Genomic DNA, 20,394 nt, shown 5'->3' with positions numbered 1-20,394 from the left:
CAAAGATATACACGGAAAATTTATGGCGTGTGAAAATAAAAGATCCCACTTAGAATTTATCTTCAAAAAGAACCACTGAACTCTTATTTTCTAATAACCTAACACCAGTTGGGCTGAATCATACAACTTCTCCCGGGTCGGGTTAATCCATATAATTGCCAAATGACTAAATTGCCATTCTTCCCCAAATCTGAATCCTTAGTACCTCAAAATGACTCATGGCACAAAACGAAGCATATCACAGCAGAGAAGAGTGAACCAAAAATGGCCTCGAAGAACAACACCAACAACGCAACTCTATGCTCTGTCTCTTCTCTGTTTCTCTCACTCTCTCTCCTCTGCATTCTCTCACTCTCTCTCTTCTTCTTCCTCTCCTACACAACCCACCAATCCCCATCTTCACTTTCCCAAGCTACCCCTTCATTCCCCTCCAATCCCATCAAAGTCTACCTCGCAGACCTACCCAGATCTCTCAACTACGGTCTCTTGGATAAATACTGGTCCTTGGACACCGATTCGAGGCTCGGAAGCGAATCAGACAAGGAAATTCGATCGACCCATTTGTGGAACAAAAGGCTTCAATACCCACCCTACCCGGAGAATCCACTGATCAAGCAGTACAGTGCGGAGTACTGGATCATGGGTGATCTGATGACCCCTGAGGAACTCAGAACTGGGTCGTTTGCGAGGCGGGTTTTCGATGTCGGCGAGGCCGATGTTGTTTTCGTGCCGTTTTTCGCGACCTTAAGCGCCGAAATTCAGTTGGATGTGGGGAAAGGGGCGTTTAGGAAGAAGGTGGGGAATGAGGATTATGAGAGGCAGAGACAGGTGGTGGATCTTCTCAAGACTACTGAGGCTTGGAACAGGTCTGGTGGTCGTGATCATGTTTTTGTTCTTACTGGTAAGTTGATATTTTTGTTGATTTAGTATTCGAATTTCGTCATGAATTAATGATTGTTGTTTCATGGGTTGTCATCACTTTTCTTCTTTTGTTTTCTGTTTCCAATTGAAAATTTTCAAGTCTAATTTATAATATGTAGCCTATATATGATCACTTTGTTATATATATGTATGTGTAGTAGATGCAGCTACTGGATTGATACTAGCTCTTCTTTGTTTTGTTTTTTCACCATCTCCAAATTTCAAATAGTCGTGTGTGTGTGTGTGTGTGGTGGTCACAAATTACCTTTGCATGTGAATGGTTTGCAAGTAAATATGAACCTATTACACTCTATCATAAATTAAGCTTTTCTTTCTTAATTTCTAAACTAGCATAATACCGGTGCTAAATTTATAAATGTTTGTAAATTTTTGTCACTGTGTTCAAACTCTAATGAAATAAACCCCTTGCAATGAGATGCTCTTTTTAATCTAAATCAATATTATATAATAAATAAATAAAAACTATAAGTTGTTATTATTTAGATTGTGTTTGAATCTAAAATTAAGTAAGAATTTGTCGAGAAAAACAAAAACGTGAGGAAAATGTAAAGAAAGGGAAATGGTGCTTCATTCATATTTTTTCATTGTTTCCTTTTTCTCCTCAAATTTCTTTACAAATTTTATATTCAAATCCAACTTTGAGTATAAACAATCTCAATTAATGTATTATATATTAAGAAATTACATTTTCATATTGATAATTTAAGTCTCACGATTTATTTACAATGACATGGTAAGAAAATTTGGTCTTACATAGTTAAATTAGTGACAAATCAAAGTTTGACACGTAATTTACTATGTCATTGTAGGTATTATTGTAAAACTTATTTTGTGTGTCTCAATCTTTTCCCCTTATGTATTATATTAATAATTAACAAATATATTTGAAGACTTAAACCAATCAGTGTTGGATACTAACATCACCTATATTAATAATTTTTGTGACATTTCAGAAGTTATAATTTTTTTTAGACTAGCAAATATCAACATGGAAGAGCAATCTAGCTATTGTGAATTTATTTGTATGGGTAGATTGTGTGAACAATATTGAAAAAATATATATATGTTCCCATATGAGAAAGTTTGTATTTAAAAATAAGGACAAATTATACTGATGGTCCCTTCAATTCGCCTCTTGTATCGATTTGGTCTCTATAGTTTTATTTATATCGATTTTAACCTTGAATTTTTCATGTTATGTTTATTTAGTCCAATTGGTAACGAACCTTTAAAAATTGGACCAAAATCAAAAACCAAAATAGTTTGTTCACTATTAACCTAAAAATGATTGAGAGATTAGTGTTCAATTTAAAAGATATTAGCTCAGTTGATTATTTTTGCATGCTCATATTCGAAACTGTATCGTGATTATTTCGTGTCAAAGACGAAGATTAATTGTTTCTTCTCCACTATGAAGATTGTATGTAATTGTTTATTTCTTTTCAGTTTAGACTATTTTTTGTATCAATTATTGGGATTTGTCCGCTTGATAGTTGTTAGATTTTTGGATATGTGTTATTGGATTATAATTGTCTAATTTAATATATTTATTTCATATTTGTAATTAATCTCCTATGGAATAGCCAAATCACAATGAACAATGTAAAATGTCCTCTCCTGTGAAAGACTTGTAATTGTATTATCAATTTACATATATCAAAAAACTAGAAACAACAATATGAATAATAATATAAAAAAGTCTTACATACATAGAAAACTACACAAATATCTATATAAAAAAAAAAAAAAAAAATTGCAATCAACTCCCAAAACAAAGACAGCTAAACACTTATATCTTTATTATCAATTTAGTATTTAAAAAAAGAAAAAAGAAAAAAAAGAAAGTACTCAGTTAAAAAAAGAAAAAAAAAGAAAAAAGGCATACGAAAATAAAAATCTAAAAAAAAAAAACTCGAAATAAGTTTGGACTATTGTCTAAGAGAGCAAGACTAACCTTTGCACCATTACATGATAGAGTTGGCCAATTTGGGAAAAATATTGAGTATGGGGTACATCTTAGGGTTTTCAAAGTTTTAAGTTTTATATTATTTTTATTGTTTTGATCAATATTATTTTTGGAACGAGTGAGGGTGAGTTACCATATTATTTTGAATTTTGAAATTCAACATTATTAGTTGAGTTGTTTTGATCAACATTATTTTTAGAAAGGGTGAGAGTGATTTACCATATTAGCTTGAATTTTGAAATTCGAAATCATAGATAATTAGAGCCTTTTTATTTTTTTAGTTTAATTAACCAACCAATAGATTTTTATTTTTTTATTTACATTTTAAATTATAAAAATCAAGAAATTTAGTTTGAGAACTTGGAGCTCTCACATCCCTTCTCATTAGAAGCCTCATTTTTCTTAATTTATATAGTATAGATATGAGTTGGAGCTCAATTAGGTTTGGTTTTGGTGCTATGAGTGGTAAGTGTGGGGATCGATGTCTTTGGAGAACAATAATATATCAAAATTTGGAAGGTAAGTATGTTTTATCCATTTTTAGGGTTAGAACCATCAATTTTGAAATTTAGGATCTCCTTAACCACTTATTCTATAATCATGAAATTTAGTGGGAACGTCCCTTTTTTTCAAAGTCTGTTTTCAAATGTCATTGGTCTCTACATGTTAGGTTTGGTAAAAGTGGAGTTACGATCCAAACAGTGCATAAAGGTCATTTTTTATTTATTTATTTATAGAAAGACAGAACAGTTAGGCTGACTTTAAAAATCACTTTCCCTTGGGCCACTCATTAGAAAATTATTTCCAAAATGAAAATCATATCTAGGGCTTGCCATATATAGGAACACTAATATTTTTATCAATCAAGTAAAAGTAACCCAAGCATTTACCTTATTGAGAATATTAATTTGGTCCAAATTCAACTAACTAGTTCATGTAACCATATTCCACTTTGGGTAAGGTCGTGAATACTTTCGAAGTCACATTCCAGTTAAGATTGAACTAGGAGAATTTTGCTAACCTTATTCACTTTATGATTTATATATGAAATTAAGGTGAATAATTCAAAAGCATTACCAAACTAATTTATCAATTGTCACCCAAACTGATGCTTTAATTAAATCATAAAATAATCAAGTGGTGCATTACTTAATTAAATTAAGGTTTGAATTTTTATGACATTACATAGTATCGCTAAGGTGCTTTGTTGGGTTTGAGGAGCATATTTAAAATGGAAGCTGGGTTGAAGGGGATTTAGCATTAGTGCTGAAGTGGCTGATACACCAAATAAAGTGGCGAGTTATCAATCTTGAGCAGGAAGAGGGGGAGGCTGCACTGCTCTTTTCTTGAGCACCTTTCAGAATGAGGTTTCTAGGCTTCCCAGACTCGTAATAAACTGCTATGAACAAGATTTTATTTATTTTATTTTATTTTTTATTTTTTTCTGCGTTCTTGCTTCTCAGCATGTCGCAAAATCATGAGGAAGCTTTAATGACCTGGAAATTAGTTGTGCCTCGGCCATAGTTTTTTTTTTATTATTATTTAAATTAACGGTCAATATATATAGGGGGTGCCATATGTGTGACAATCTTACAAAAATTGAAATATAATGAAAGTAAAAACCACTTATTTCTTAGATTGCCCTTGCTTGTGCCAATTGATGTGGATCAGGATGTCTGTGACATTATTTATTAATTTATCTACTACCAAAATTGAAAAGGGAAAAAAAAAAAAAAAAAAGTTGCATGCGTTAGCAGCTTATGATTTAGTCTCTGCATTGTCAGGTTATGTTAAAACTTGAAGCGTTCTTTGGCAGACCCTGTTGCAATGTGGCATGTCAGAGCTGAGATTGCCCCAGCAGTTCTCCTAGTGGTGGATTTTGGTGGGTGGTACAGGCTTGACTCAAAAGCATCTAACAGTAATACATCAGATATGATACAACACACCCAGGTTTCACTGCTGAAAGATGTAATTGTGCCATACACACATCTGTTACCTAGGTTGCAGATATCAGAAAACCAGAAACGTCCAACCCTTCTTTATTTCAAAGGAGCTAAGCATCGGCATCGGGTTAGTATTCAATTTCCACCTTTTATTCAATTTGATACTATCTTAGGATTTCTTTTGACTGAGTCATCCAATTATAGTAAATTGTTTTTTGATTTATAGCTTTTGGTGTTTGATGTAGTACTTTTATGTTTTGTAGTTCCACAATTGCTTGGTTTGCCTATAATTATTGACTCTTGTTAATTTATGTTGATTATAAACTGATTTTTAAGTTATTTGTGTTAATCTACGAGGCTTTTGTACATATTTAAAGTAGATAAATTTCCCCTAGATTTGTATATTATACAACTTGCATGTAGTGGCGGAACAGGATTTTAATTCAGAAGGGGCACGACTGAATTGAAATCTTAACAAAATTCACAATCCAATTTAATTTAATTTTTATTTGATGGTAGAACTAAAAATTAATGTAATGCAAAAGTTATATTTAAATATAAGCTCAAGTTAACCAATTAAATTATATAAAGATGCACACACAAAAAGAGATGTAGAGAGGGATAGAGAAAGAAATAAAACAAATGGTGAATAAATAATATATAGGGGCTGCTATATATCATTTGTTTTTTTCACTGCTTTGAATAACTGAATCACATGGTAATATATTATTAGGTATTAATCATGTAATAATTATTTATAAACAAATTAACTAATTATGAGTATTCATATAAGAGGTAATAGAAAGGCCATGTTTGGTGTAGCTGTTAAAACAAATTATAAATTATAGCTTAACAGATTATAGATTATGATTTAATCAAAAGTTGTTAATCTGTTTGGTGTAGCTGTTGGCAGTGTTGTCAAAGGCGCGCCTAGGCGCACGCCTAGGCGCAAGGCGAGTCGAGGCTCAGTATCTGCGCCTGTACAGGTACCAGGCGAGGCGGATTGAACCAGGCGCTCGCCTTAGACGCGACTTGATCAAGGCGAGAGAGGCGCAAGTCGATCGCCTAGGCGCGACTCAGTGTTCAAGTCGTAGATCTGATCTAACGACTCAGATAACCTTTCGAATGGCTCGTAATCACAGAGGATTACGACCCATGTAGCATATGAGACAAATAGGAACCCTAATCGATCGATTACGAACCTGTGTTCCAAAAAAGAAGTCTGCGACTCGACTTCTCGCGACTCGACTTCGATCGACTCGACTTCGATCGACTTCTCGCAGGTTCGACTTCGCAGGTTCGAGACGACTTCGCAGGCTCGAGTTCAACTTCGATCGTCTCTCTCCCCTTCTCCTTCTTCTTCGATCGTCTTCTTCGCAGGTCTCTGTTTTTTTTTTTTTTTTTTTTTCTTTTCTTTTCTTTTACCTTCGTTGAAGGTGATCTGTTTTTATTTTTTATTTTTTATTTTTTTCTTTTCTTTTGATTATGATAAATAAATAAATCCATAAATAACTTAATTAATTGATAAATAAATTCATAAATAACTTAATTAATTGATTATGATAAATTAATTAATTCATAAATAAATAAATAAATTGATTATGATAAATAAATAAATAATTTTTTTTTTCAATTATTTGACTTTCATAACCTGATTATTACATAAACAAATAAATAAATTAATTAATTCATACATACATACATAAATAAAAAAATAGATATTTTACATTTATTATGATTATATTATACTGAAATTGATTCATCATTATACTGAAATTAATTAATTCACCATTAATTAAAAAAATTGAAAATTGATTCATAACATTAATTAATTCATACATTACATACATTAAATTACATACATTATATACATTAATAGAAAATTGAATGTAACATAATTCACCATTAATTAAAAAAATTGAAAATTGATTCATAACATTAATTAATTCATACATTACATACATTAAATTACATACATTATATTATACATTAATAGAAAATTGAATGTAACATAATTCACCATTAATTAAAAAAATTGAAAATTGATTTCATAACATTAATTAATTCATATATACATACATTAAATTACATACATTATATTATTAATAGAAAATTGAATGTAACATAATTCACCATTAATTAAAAAAATTGAAAATTGATTCATAACATTAATTAATTCATACATTACATACATTAAATTACATACATTATACATTAATAGAAAATTGAATGTAACATAGGAATAAATGTAATGGAATGTAATGTACATTAATTAATTAATTCATCATTAATTAAAAAAATAGAAAATTGATTCATACATTACATTCATTAATTAATTCATCACATAACATGCATTACATTCATTATACTGAAATTATTTTTTTGTTATTTATTTTTTGTGTTTTGTAGTAAGTACTAAGTAGAAAATGACATCGGAAAGTAATAGAAAAGATCCGGCGTGGCAATATGCCCATTTGGTGGAGGAGAATAATTTAAACAAGTTTGAGTGTAATTTTTGTGGTAAAGTATCAAATGGAGGTGTTTATCGGGTGAAACAACACCTTGCGGGAGGTTATAGGAATGTCACTGCTTGCCCGAAGTGTCCTTCTCATGTAAGAGAAGAGATTAGAGAGTTCATGTCCAAAAAAAAGACACAAAAAGAAGAAATGAACATGTTGCCTGATTTCGATGACATGGACATGGAAGATGAAGATGAAGATGATGATGTCGTTGAGATCAATGTCAATCAACACCGCAACTTGACAAGTAGTAGCCAAGGTTCATCCAAATCCAAATCCAAATCAAAAACGCCAAAGAGAAAAGGGCCTATGGATGTTTACTTCACACCCAATCCTGAATCAGTGGTGAAAAATCGAAAAGACCAAGCAAAAGGGAAACAAATCAAAATTGATGCAAATGACCCTTACAAAAAAGAAATGAGAGCTCGAGCACTACAAAGATTTGCAAGGTGGATGTATGATGCTGGCATCCCTTTTAATGCAGTAAATTATGAGAGTTTTGGACCAATGATTGAAGCCATTGGCCAATATGGTCCTGGTATGAAGCCACCGACATACCATGAAGTGCGGGTTACCCAACTCAAAAAAGAAGTGAAACATACTGAAGATTTGATGAAGTATCATAAAGAGGATTGTGCAAAATACGGGTGTTCCATAATGGCAGATGGTTGGACTGATAAGAGAGGAAGGACATTGATTAACTTTTTAGTTAATTGTCCAAGAGGAACCATGTTTGTTGAGTCGGTTGATGCTTCTAGCTATTCAAAGGATGGGCAAAAGCTATTTGAATTGCTAGACAAGTTTGTGGAGAAAGTTGGAAAAGAGAATGTGGTGCAAGTTATCACTGATAGTGCTGCAGCTAATGTGTTGGCGGGTAAGAATATTTCCTCATTCCTTACATCAAAATTGTTTACTCATAGTTTGTTTTGTATTTAAAATTTAAAAACTTGAAAATAATAATTCTTCATTATTGTTACATTATAGGGAGGTTTTTGGAAGCTAAGTATGAACACTTGTATTGGACACCATGTGCTGCTCATTGTTTGGACTTGATGTTAGAAGACATTTTCAAGATACCTAGACTGAAAAAGACATTTGAAAGAGGTATTGCAGTACATGGCTACATTTACAATCGGCCTACGTTGCTAAACATGATGAGGCGCTTTACAAATTTGAAGAATTTGATCAAGCCTGCAAAAACTAGATTTGCAACCGCCTTTTTGACTTTGTCTAGGATGCATCAACAAAAAAACAATTTGAGAAAGATGGTCACCTCCGAAGACTGGACCTCAAGCAAATGGGCAAAGGAGCCACAAGGTAAAAGAATGGCACAAACTTTGTTGATGCCTTCATTTTGGAATACTGTTGTGTTTGCCCTTAAGGTCTCGGGTCCTCTTGTCAAAGTGCTTAGATTGGTTGATACCGAGAAGAAACCTCCCATGGGATACATTTATGAGGCAATGGATAGGGCAAAAGAATGCATTGCAAGTTCATTTGATCATAAAGAAGAGAAGTATAATGAAATTTTCGAAATCATTGACAAAAGATGGGATGTTCAATTGCATCGACCTTTACATGCAGCTGCACATTTTCTTAACCCAGAATTCTTTTACCCAAAAGCGTTAGAGGTGCAAAGAGATCATGAAGTGATGAATGGGTTTTATGAATGCATGCAAAGGTTGGTCCCGGATGTCACTGTTCAAGATTTGATCACTAATGAGATGAGTATTTATATGAAGGCTGAGAGTCTTTTTGGCAAGTCTGTTGCGATTAGGCAAAGAAATACAAGAGCACCAGGTAATATATTATAGACTCATAGAGTTTATTTTTAGTAATACTTTTAGTAAAACTTAATATTTGGTAACAATTATTTCTAACTAGTGGATTATCACAGCTGATTGGTGGGCATCATATGGTTCTTATACTCCAAACTTGCAAACTTTTGCCATAAAAGTCCTTAGCCTAACATGTAGTTCATCGGGTTGTGAACGAAATTGGAGTGTATTCGAACATGTGAGTATTTAACATTCTAACTAATTTTTTGTTCAATTCAAATATTTTTTATTCTAATTATATAGAATTTAATATCTTTTTAATAATTGCAGCTTCATAGCAAGAAAAGAAATAGATTGGAACAACAACGTCTCAATGATTTAGTGTATGTCAAATACAATAGAACATTGAGATTTAGGTATGACATGCGCAACACTCTTGATCCCATATCTTTGCAAAATATTGATGAAAGCAATGAGTGGTTGCTTGGGAGGATGGATGGAGAATCAGATGAAGATAATGAGCTTGTGTTTGATGATGATGATGGCTTGACGTGGGCCACTGTTGCTAGAGCTTCTGGAGTAGAAGAAAGTAGCCATGCAAGTAGAGCAACAAGTTCACGCTCAAAGGCACAACCGAGGATATCTAAATCATCAACGTTGACTCCACTTCAATTAATAGATGAAGAGGAAGCGGGCTCAGATGACACAGAGGAGGAAGATGTTGAGGGATACAAATCAACTGATGGAGAAGAAGATGATAGTTTGCTTGCCATTGATGTTGAGAATGATGATTGACTGACACCGACCTAACCTACTCTTTCTTTTGATATTGATGTTTTTAAGTGTTAAGACATATATTAGTATTTGTTGGATATTTATGTTTTAGATGTTTAGTGTTTATGTTTTTATTTTATTGAATGTGGATTATTTGATCTTTAAAAATTGAAATGTTATGTAATATGCACTTTCATGGCTTTGAGAATTATTCTATATTTTGTCTTGAATCTTGATTACTTTTTATTTTTTAAAAAATTGTCTTAGTACTATGAATGATTAGTCTATATTAATTTTTCTATTTTTTACGAATACTGTGCGCCTTACTTCAATAAAGCCCGCGCCTCGCCTTGCGCCTTGCGCCTAGGCTCCAAGAGACCTTCGGCGCCTTAGTGCGCCTTGAGCCTTTAAAAACACTGGCTGTTGGATTATAGATTTAAGTTGCTGAGTAGTGTTTGTTAAATAAGCTGTAACGTAGCTTTTTCAATTAACTTTTATTTTTTATTATTCACTACTTGTTTACATTTCTCCAAAAAAATAATAATAATAATTTATAGTCCATTTGTGTCTTTTTTTTATTTTTTAAAAAAATAAAAATAAAAAAATTCTAAGAGTATAATCGTAAATTAACATGTCGACAGCAGAAGCTGATAATCAGAAGTAATGGTTGAGTAGCTTTTCAGAATCAGTTTTTTTGAGTTAAAATAAGTTGTTAAAATTAGAAACTGTTTGAAATAAGTTTAACCAGACAGTTCAAAATAGCTTTTCCAAAGCTAGAAGCTATAAGTTGACTCAAAAAAACACAAATAAACACCCTCAAAATCAGCGACATATAACATTTTTCTAATGTAAAATTTATAAGAAATTTTTAACATAATTAAACATTTGAAGCGACAAATTAAACATATATATATTTTAAAAAATGGTTAAAAAAAAAAAGTGATATAAAAATTTCATAACAGTACTTGAAAGGTTTAAATTGAAATAATTTTTTACAAGAGGCAAAAGCATAATTTCCCAAAAGTTGGGGGGGGACACGTGACCCGCTGGGTCTCACGTGCCTCCACCCCTGCTTGGATGGTTTTTTTGAATTTGCAAAACATACAGTGACCATGCCCTCAAATAAGGGACAGTCGTGGTTACTTTAGCCAGTGTTTTAGTGTTCTTATTTTCCATTTTTTATATCTCTAATTCTTGCCTTCACTACACTGCTTTAGCGAGAACCTCATGCAATGGGGTATCCTTTTATATTCTCATTTTACTAAATAAAATTTTGATTATTTTTTCTATAGTTCAAAATACGCTTGACTTTTGTTAAAAGGTCAAGAAAGGTTTGTCTGTCCAATTGGTTGTCGATACATTTTTGCTTTCAATACTTCCCAAGTTCAGTTCACACATTACACAAGAACCACTGCCAAAACACCATACCACTTCCATGAAATGGCCAAAAGAAATTTTAATGTATATTTCCTGCCCAAAGTGTACTGTTTTTGGTATAGTACTTGTTGAACTGCTGCCTTGCTTTGGACAAAGATAAGTTTATGGGGGAATGGGTGTGGGGGACATTTTGTAAGTCATTAACTTGTTCCACTTGCAACTTGCAAGGTACCTAAGCATCCAAGAATTTTTGTCTCTATTGCAGTTTCTGTTGTTCTGACATGAAAAATAATTTTGTTCTGACATGAAAACTCATTTTTCTTTTGATATTATCGGAAATTTTCCAAACCAACATTGTCGACTCCATTCTCTCTTTAGAAGGATGTACAAAGATGCTGCAATATCTACCCACAAAACTTGTAGATTTGTAGTTTAGAATGGTAGATCTATGTTAGGAGGAGTTTTCGAGGGTTTGGTATGAAAAAAACCTCTAAAAAAGTGTATATGCCCTTAGGAAATAGGAAGTATCTCATTTGCTAATGAAAAATTATGGCATCCAAAATAGAAAACATTATTGGGCACATCAGTACACCCATTGATGAGGGTATGTGTTTGTTGTTCCTGATCTGGACAACCAACTTTCTCATTGAGATGAATGCCCTTCTTAATCAGACCTTTGAGAAAGCTAAATTATTATTCATCTAGACCCGTTTTTATCTCACCATAATTATCTTACACGCTCAGAGAAAGGTATAAGCTATGTTTTTTTTTTTTTTCCCCCTCTTCTGAATGAGAATTTCATGTGGAATACTGCTTTTATATATCATCACATCACATGAATTCTTAACAGCATTCAATATTCTAAACCACAGGGAGGGCTGGTTCGAGAAAAATTATGGGACTTGTTGGTTAACGAACCCGGAGTTATTATGGAAGAAGGCTTCCCTAATGCCACTGGAAAAGAGCAGTCAATAAAAGGGATGAGAACATCAGAATTCTGCTTGCATCCAGCTGGAGACACCCCCACTTCGTGCCGACTTTTCGATGCCATCCAAAGCCTCTGTATACCTATTATTGTCAGCGACAACATCGAGCTCCCATTTGAAGGGATGGTGGATTATTCAGAATTTTCTGTTTTCATTGCAGTTAGTGATGCTTTGCAACCAAACTGGCTTGTGCGTCATCTAAGAAGCTATTCTGACAAGAAAAAGGATATATTTCGCCAAAATATGGCTCAAGTTCAGCCCATTTTTGAGTTTGATAATGGCCATCCTGGTGGTATTGGGCCTATCTCACCTGATGGTGCTGTAAATTACATATGGAGGAAGGTCCACCAAAAATTGCCCGTGATTAAGGAAGCTATTATTCGGGAAAAGAGAAAACCGTCAGGCATATCTGTTCCAGTTCGATGCCATTGTACCTGAATTTTGAAGGAAAGGACTGCAATGGTATGTTTTCAAGTTCTTTTTGTAACAGTTTTTTTTTTTTTATTTTAAATTCCCTTCTGTTTTTTCTTAGCTGTGTCTAGCCTGTTCTTAGAAATCTTGTTGGGATGATTGGTTTATCTGGCTTTGCTATATATTCAAATTCATGATTTAGTTGGAAACATTCAATTCTCCATTAATATAGCTTCTATTATTTGTAGTTTTAGTTTTTCTGTTGATTTTCATAAACCAGTGTTTCTATGGTAATCACAGATATGGACAATATGGACACGCGGACACGAGTATATCAAAAAAAAATCAAGACACAGCACACCTGGGACATAATAATTAATAAATATATTTTTATATATATATATACACATTAAAATAATAACATTTAATTTTTTCCGTAACAAATACATTTATGCTCTATTATAACAAGTTGGTAAGAATCATTTCCCACATCCAATATATATACAAATTAGAAGCTCTAGGCTTTGAAAGTCTTTAAATTTAAAAGTACGAAGGAGAGATTAATTGTTGTTAGTTACACTTATTTTCTTGATCATTGTCTTTCAAATTATTATCCTTCAACTTGTGTTTTGTATACATGTCTATATGATGGACGTGTATATTCTAATTGGTCAAAATGATTTTAATTTTTAAAAAATATATAAAAAGAATAATTAAGTGTTTAGACGTGTATTCGACATGTGTTGGGAGTGTTTGACCAGCAGAAGTGTCATTGCATTCACAGTACCTAAAAACAAGTGAATAAACTTTGGTTGTAATTACACACACGCATGTATAGATGTGTATGAAGTTTCAATATCTGCTGTATAAAGCTCTTCTCTGCAGCAAGAAAGGATACCCAATTCCCCTTCTCCTTGAAGGGAACATCACAAACAAAACACTTATCACAAATCCAACCACCAGAGGTACAGTGTTTGTAACCTTTCTCGGCAACGCCGGGTAGTAACAGTCCACCATATCGACGTGCAAAGCTGCAAAAGTTAGAAAAGCAATCAATGAAAGCGACGAATGAAAAAGATCCGACCACCTCATTCTATAATCGGACGGCAGAAGCGGCTTCTTCTGTACTCCATTAAAAGTCCATATTCCACCGATTGTCGCCACGCCATAATATAACCTCCCAGTGGCCGTGCGAAAGCTATCGGTGATTGAAAGGAAGATGCAAGAGGCGGCCAAGAGTGCCAAGAAACAGCCCATAAGCCAGCGGTTCAATGATTCGCATTTGCCATCGTTGGTTAGGAGAGGAGCGAAAATGGTGAATGCGAGAATGGTGGCAGAGGGTAGGAGAACGTTGAGGCGAGCTGTGCCGCTTAGGATTGTGTTGAGGATGTATATGTAATGGGATTCATCGGTGTTGTCTTCTGTTGGGAAGTGGACTTTGTCATCATCTTCTCTTGCCGTTTCGATTAGGTCCTGATGGATTGTGGCATCCATTGTTGTTCCCAATCCTTGCCCTTCGTATCCAATCTGCATAAAAATGGCGGTAATTTGAGGACATTGGTGTGAAGATTCTTTGATGAAGTCTGGTGGCACAAGAAATTCTCTCTCTCTCTCTCTCTCTCTCTCTCTCTCTCTCCTTTATTCTTTTCTTCATTTGACTGTTGATGAGGAGTGGGAATCTTTCAAGGAACTATCATGCGTGGTTATCATTTTTCAAAAATATTTTTCAAAAAATTCTATTATCTTATTTTCTGTATTTTTTTATTTTTACTGAATTTTTTTAATATTTTGAGCAATTTTTTTAATTTTTAGACATACCTAACATAAATATAACTAAAAAGTAAAAAAAACTTGGAAAAATTTTTTTAAAAATTCACTAAATATCAAAAATACAAAAAAAAAATGCGAGAATTCAATACATTTTTTGTATTTTATGTATTTATTAATTTAAAAAAATATTTTTTCACATTTTTTTTACTTTTTATATACATTTAAGTAAGATGCATCTAAAAAAATAAAAAAAAAATGTTTAAAATTTTAAAAATATTCCCTAAAAACAAAAAAATATAAAAACTAAAAAACTCAACTTTCAAAAAATTTAATTCAAAAAATTCAAACCAAACGCATTTGCTTTTGCCATGCTTCTCAAATTCCATCGGATATGTCATTTCTACACATTTGAACATGGTGTACCCAAATCAAATATGAATTTAAAATTTTTGTACCATACATCTTCCACTATAAATTTTGAAATTGTGATTGTCTATAAAATTTTAAAATATTGTACTCATTAAAATTCATGGCCCAAAAAAAAGTTAACTTAAATTAAAAACTTGAAATATAAGAACTTGTTTTTTTTTGTCTCTCTTCTTTGTTTTCTTTCTCTTTTTCTTCGAAAAGTACTTTTAAAAAAATAGATATTTGTATAAAGCATCAACGTTTTTCAACACTTTTCTTTTCTTGCGTTTTCTTTGCTACCTAAGAAGCACGGACACTTCTAAGAATGTGACGTATCCGTGTCGTGTCCGTGTCGGACACCGACACTCTTTGGACACTCTTTGGACACGTGTCCGATACTCTTCAAAGCGTGTCCTATTTTTTAAATATTTTTAAAGACCCGGACGCTCTTTGGACATTTGGAGGACACACGTGTCAATTGTTTAAACAAATGTGTCTATTAATTATCCATATGTGAAACTAATTATAAGTTTGAACAAAACAACTTAAGATACAATAATAAAACAAAAACCATATAAATTTATAGGAAATAGTGCTATATTGTATTTTTTATTATCTTTGAATAATATATTCATATATATAATATATAATAAATATATAAAATTATATCTTTCATGCGTGTCCTCCACGTGTCGTGTCCTGCATTTTTTTAAAATTAACGTGTCGGCGTATCCGTGTCGTATTCGTGTCGTGTCACGAGTCCGTGTCCGTGCTTCTTAGTTTGCTACCGATTTTTGTTTGATAAGAAGCGCATAGAGAGAGAAAATTGCATCGTGCAGTAAGCCATCACGCCGCAGCAAGGGAACACCCCTTGCCTCCTTCAAATCTAATTTATTTCTAAGTTTTTTTTTTTTTCTCTCTCTCTCTCTCTCCCTCTCTGCAGTTGCATGAAATCATATTAAAAAATTAGGTTAAATTCATTTTATCCACTTGCGATTTGGGGTGGAACAATTTATCCCTATGGTTTAAATATAATCAAAAAGTCCCTATGTGATTTTGGACTAAAGTGTTACTGTTAGTTTTTCATCAAACTAATGAAAGGCAGGAGATGTTTGTTTGAAAGAATGAGAGAGCGAATTGGACTCCATATCGAATCTACCATAGTTGAGAATTCGTAGACTAGATTAGGAGCTCCACCGAATTATGAACCCCATAGAGGCATGTGAGATTTCAATCTCTCATGAGATTAAGTTATAAAATGACTCGTTTGCCTTCTAATAAGCATTTGATTTCATTATGTATTATATTTAGGTGGTGTTTGGGAAGTTTTTTTTTGGCTAAAAAAATACTAAAAGACAAAATTGGTTAAAAAATAAAAAAAAAAACAAATCCAGACAAAATGTCGTATCAAACCTATAGTCATTTCACTTTTTCTCTCACAAATATCACATCCAACTACAAAAAAATCCAACTATCTTCCCAAACACAAAAATTTTAACCTCCAAAAATAATCACAAACTAAAAAAAATCTACTAAAATAACAACTTTCCAAACACCCACAAAGTAAATAAAATAAAGGGAATTTTTTAAGAGTCTCTGATATTAAAATTTTATAACATAAAGGATATCTAATATTTTCATAATGTCTAAAATCTCTCAATATTTATTCCAATCAAAAGAATTTCTCTGGACCTCCCAGAGAAATTCTCTCTCTGGACTTCTCACTCTCCAAAATCCCATAGTGTGAAAATTCATATAGTGATCATAACTAGAGAAAATTCACAAAACTACAAACAGTGAGAGAAATTCTATCATCACACCATGGGTGAGTACTTCTACTTCAAACCAAAATACACACAATCTGTGGTAGCGTTTGGTACAGTTTTCTAAATATGATTTGATAATAGAGCTGTATTTTGAGTTTGTGAGATTTGAAATTATAATTTGAGTGTTAAAAATTTGTTTGGTTATAAGTTTTGAATTGAGTTTTGAGTTGAGTGTTGAGTTGAGTTTTTAATGTTTAATGTGGCATGTGAAATAAGAAAATTTATTTGATTATGAATTTTGTAAAGAGTTTTTAAAACTTAATTCAAATTGTTATAACTCATAACTAAATATACTACTCATAACTCTGTTGAAAATCCTAATTAACACTCACAAGCAAACTCTTTTTAAAATTCAATTAAAAAAATTAATTATTAACATAAAATAACATTAATCAATTTTTTTAATTGAAAATATTACAAAGAAAATAATTTTTTTTCAAAATAAATATTCAATTACTGATTTAAAATAACTTTTGATTGTATATTTGGTTTGATTTTTTTATAAATATTTTTGAATTAAAATATTTTTATATTTTTAATAATTACTGTCACAAATTATTTACTATTTATTGTATTGTTATTTTTAAATAAATGGCCAAAAAATTTATCAGGTATTATCCATGTGGGAGTCAAAAAAAAAATAGAATATTATTTTGTTAGCATCTACGCAGTTTACCACACACAATTCAATTTTATTCGAATTTTTTTATTTGTTGATTTTCATCAATTTCATGAAAAATGCATCCTTCATGTATTTCGTCATTTATATCATCTGTTCAACCACAAACTTTTATATTAGAGGCTGAACAACCAACAACTTCACCATCTTCATAATTTATGAAAGAGTTACCAAGTTCTTTCTTGATGTCTTCTCTTTTTCGTTTTCTGATGGCAAAAAAAAAAATTCACTGTTGCAGTCAACCGGCCGAACATCTGGGAGGATGTCCAGAGGGACAACCGGGTAGACTCAAAAATTTAAAAACTGTACGAAAACGTGAGAGCATTGGCTTGGAAGTTTGTTTTGAAAGGCGCTCTGCCAACAGAAATGTGTTTTGAAATGTGTGGTGAAATTAATTTTTAAAAATCTCATCCAAACGCTATGTTCACGTGAAGGGGTGGAATTGTGATTGGAAAATTTTACCAAACACAGTTGTATTTCTTGTTTTTGGTTTTTCATTGATTGTATGTATATATGTAAATATTTATAGGTTGACAAACTCAACTAGTGAGTGAATCGTTAAATGTTTTTGTATTATATTAACAAAAATACAAGGCTCAATTTTTTGGATATATGTGTATATAAAAGAACAAACATGAATATGGGTTTCTATAGGACACCTTCTTCGCTTTTAGCTTTTCTATGTTGAGTATTTTTGTTACCTGTCAACACATGTGTGAAAACTATGAGGTGCAAGTCAACACAAAGAAAATTCACATAGTTCAGAGAAAATTCGCACATCCAGAGAAAATTCACACAATTCAGAGAAAATTACACATGACAAAGAAAATTAAACATGACATAAGAGAAGTTTTGGAAATGCTAGAGAAATTCTTTATAATTCAGTCTAGAGATTTTCTCTAGATTGTTAAAGAATTAAACATGGCAGTAACCATGTTGATTTTACAGGCCCACAATTGTTTCTGTTTGCAAACACATGAGAGAGAAATTCTAAGTTCATTTCAGAAAAAGAAAAATAAAATAAAATAAAAATCAATCTGCCAAAATAATACAGCTCCTAATACAACCAAAGAACCTTTGATAAAGAAAATCCACGTCCTTCAGTATTACTCTTTTTGCTCAAGTAACCACTACGTAAAATTCAATCTTGGAACCAGAGGAAGTGAAATTCCTTGAAAGAATAATAATAATAATAAAAATAAATAATAGTATATTTTTAGGAAAACAAGAAAAGGTACAAAATACAAGGTTTTAAAGTACTCCAGAATACAGTGTACAAGCAAAGCAACAGACACACATCCGAAATATGTACAGAATCTAACAAGAATATGAAATGATTCTATGATTTCATTAAACAAGAATTAGTTCCCCTAAATAATTCTGTCACCAGAAATTGCGAAGAACCGTATAAGCATATGCAGAGCTCTTGCAAATTGCTACCTCTGTCATTCACTCCTTTTTTCGATTTTCTCTATCACTTCTACTACTTGCTCCCATGGAAATTGCCAAGTTCTCTCTCTCTCTCTCTCTCTCTCTCTCTCTCTCTCAACATATATATATATGGATATATAAATTTCACTTTCTTCTGGGTAATTGAACTTATTTCCAATAGCTACACAGCTTCTAGACTCGTGTTCTTCTCCCACCGACTGTGCTTCTTCTCTCTATTGTGGCAATTGCCCCTCAATGAATAAGAATCAACCTGTCTGCACCAGAGGCCAAGACCCTATGTATATGTGTACTGCACCTATCGATCATCATCATCATCATCAGAGGCAAAGGTCTAGATCATCTTCAGCAGCCTCATCCAATGGTGGCAGGACATTGAGATCAAAATCCATCACCTTGCAAATCGACAATGAAGGCCGAGGTCCGTCGCAGAGTTGGAGTCAGCAATGGCCACCGTCGACTCCTTGTCCTGCACTATCTCCACAGAGCAGCAAACCACAAAGCACAGAAACTTGTGAACGCTCGATCAAAGAGGCAACGAGCAAGAGATCAAATTGAGCTTGGAAGATTAAGAGACTAAAGATGACAAAGAAACCCTAGCTGTGGTGGAGAAGACGTAAATTTGAGGCAAGGATGAGAGGATCAACATAGTCTGTGCAGAAAAAGAGAGAGAGAGAAAGAGAGAGGGCAGCTCTCTACTATGTCAAATTTATCCGTGATATATGGTTATTGGGTTAAGAAACCTTGGGGCATCTCTAATCATTGGTGCTATAATGCCATTGTTATTGTTATTGAAAGATTGGTAAGGAGGGAGAGAGAAAAGAGAGAGACTGGAAAGACAGATTTGTATAATCACTATCTGTTATTATGTTTGTGTATTCATACAAGAGAATGAGTTCTCTCTCTTTATAGAGAGGAGAAGGAGACAATTGGAATACTAGAGCACCGAAAGCATACAAATATACATTAAAATAATACAAAGGCGTCTGTCAAAGCTGAAGGTGGTAGTGGATGAGTTCTTTACAGCTACAAAGGTGAGCTCTCTTTACAGCCTACACATGCACTATAGTGTATAGTATATTATATGTTAACAGCCCCCCGCAAACTCAAGGAGGGTAGGCATCGACCAAGTTGAGTTTGAAAACAAGAGCACGGAAGCGCCCAGGAGGATGAGCCTTGGTGAAAATATCAGCAGGTTGATCGGCAGAAGCAATGGGGAGAAGATGAACAGTACCACGTGTAACATGCTGTCGAATGAAATGACAATCAATCTCAATATGCTTGGTGCGATCATGAAAAACATCATTGTGAGCAATCTGAATGGCACTCTGATTGTCACAATAAAGAGGGGTAGCGCCAGAAGAGGAAATACCCATATCAGTGAGGAGCCAGCGAAGCCAGAGAAGTTCCTGAGTAGTATCAGCAAGGGCTCGGTATTCAGCTTCGGTGCTAGAACGGGCAGTGAGGGATTGTTTTTTGCTACGCCAAGTAAGAAGAGAATCCCCTAAGAAGAAACAAAATCCCGTGGTGAAGCGTCGATCCGTAGGATCCCCAGCCCAATCAGCATCA

General features: G+C 33.0%; 3 protein-coding genes across 3 annotated transcripts; 2 read left to right on the top strand and 1 right to left on the bottom strand.

Annotated features, from left to right (window-relative positions):
• The first annotated feature begins 200 nt into the window (after positions 1-200).
• On the top strand, positions 201-12,940 carry LOC114274589 (Exostosin family protein). The gene is made up of 3 exons (XM_028216554.2): positions 201-901; positions 4,725-4,978; positions 12,169-12,940. Exons 1-3 carry the CDS (start codon positions 265-267, stop codon positions 12,718-12,720), a joined length of 1,443 nt encoding a protein of 480 aa, XP_028072355.2. The 5' UTR covers positions 201-264; the 3' UTR covers positions 12,721-12,940.
• On the top strand, positions 6,264-10,149 carry LOC145822707 (uncharacterized). The gene is made up of 4 exons (XM_082920495.1): positions 6,264-8,244; positions 8,355-9,167; positions 9,265-9,383; positions 9,476-10,149. Exons 1-4 carry the CDS (start codon positions 7,278-7,280, stop codon positions 9,938-9,940), a joined length of 2,364 nt encoding a protein of 787 aa, XP_082776621.1. The 5' UTR covers positions 6,264-7,277; the 3' UTR covers positions 9,941-10,149.
• A 505-nt stretch (positions 12,941-13,445) lies between the features above and the next one.
• Positions 13,446-14,303, bottom strand: LOC114274733 (protein DMP2). The gene has a single exon (XM_028216712.2). The coding sequence runs from the start codon at positions 14,224-14,226 to the stop codon at positions 13,546-13,548; it is 681 nt and encodes a 226-aa protein (XP_028072513.2). The 5' UTR covers positions 14,227-14,303; the 3' UTR covers positions 13,446-13,545.
• Between the last annotated feature and the right edge of the window lie 6,091 nt (positions 14,304-20,394).

Source organism: Camellia sinensis, chromosome 3, assembly GCF_055761805.1.
Source record: "Camellia sinensis isolate YWXY chromosome 3, ASM5576180v1, whole genome shotgun sequence".
In the NCBI taxonomy this organism is placed as follows: domain Eukaryota; kingdom Viridiplantae; phylum Streptophyta; class Magnoliopsida; order Ericales; family Theaceae; genus Camellia; species Camellia sinensis.
This window is presented reverse-complemented; position numbering and strand designations above follow the sequence as displayed.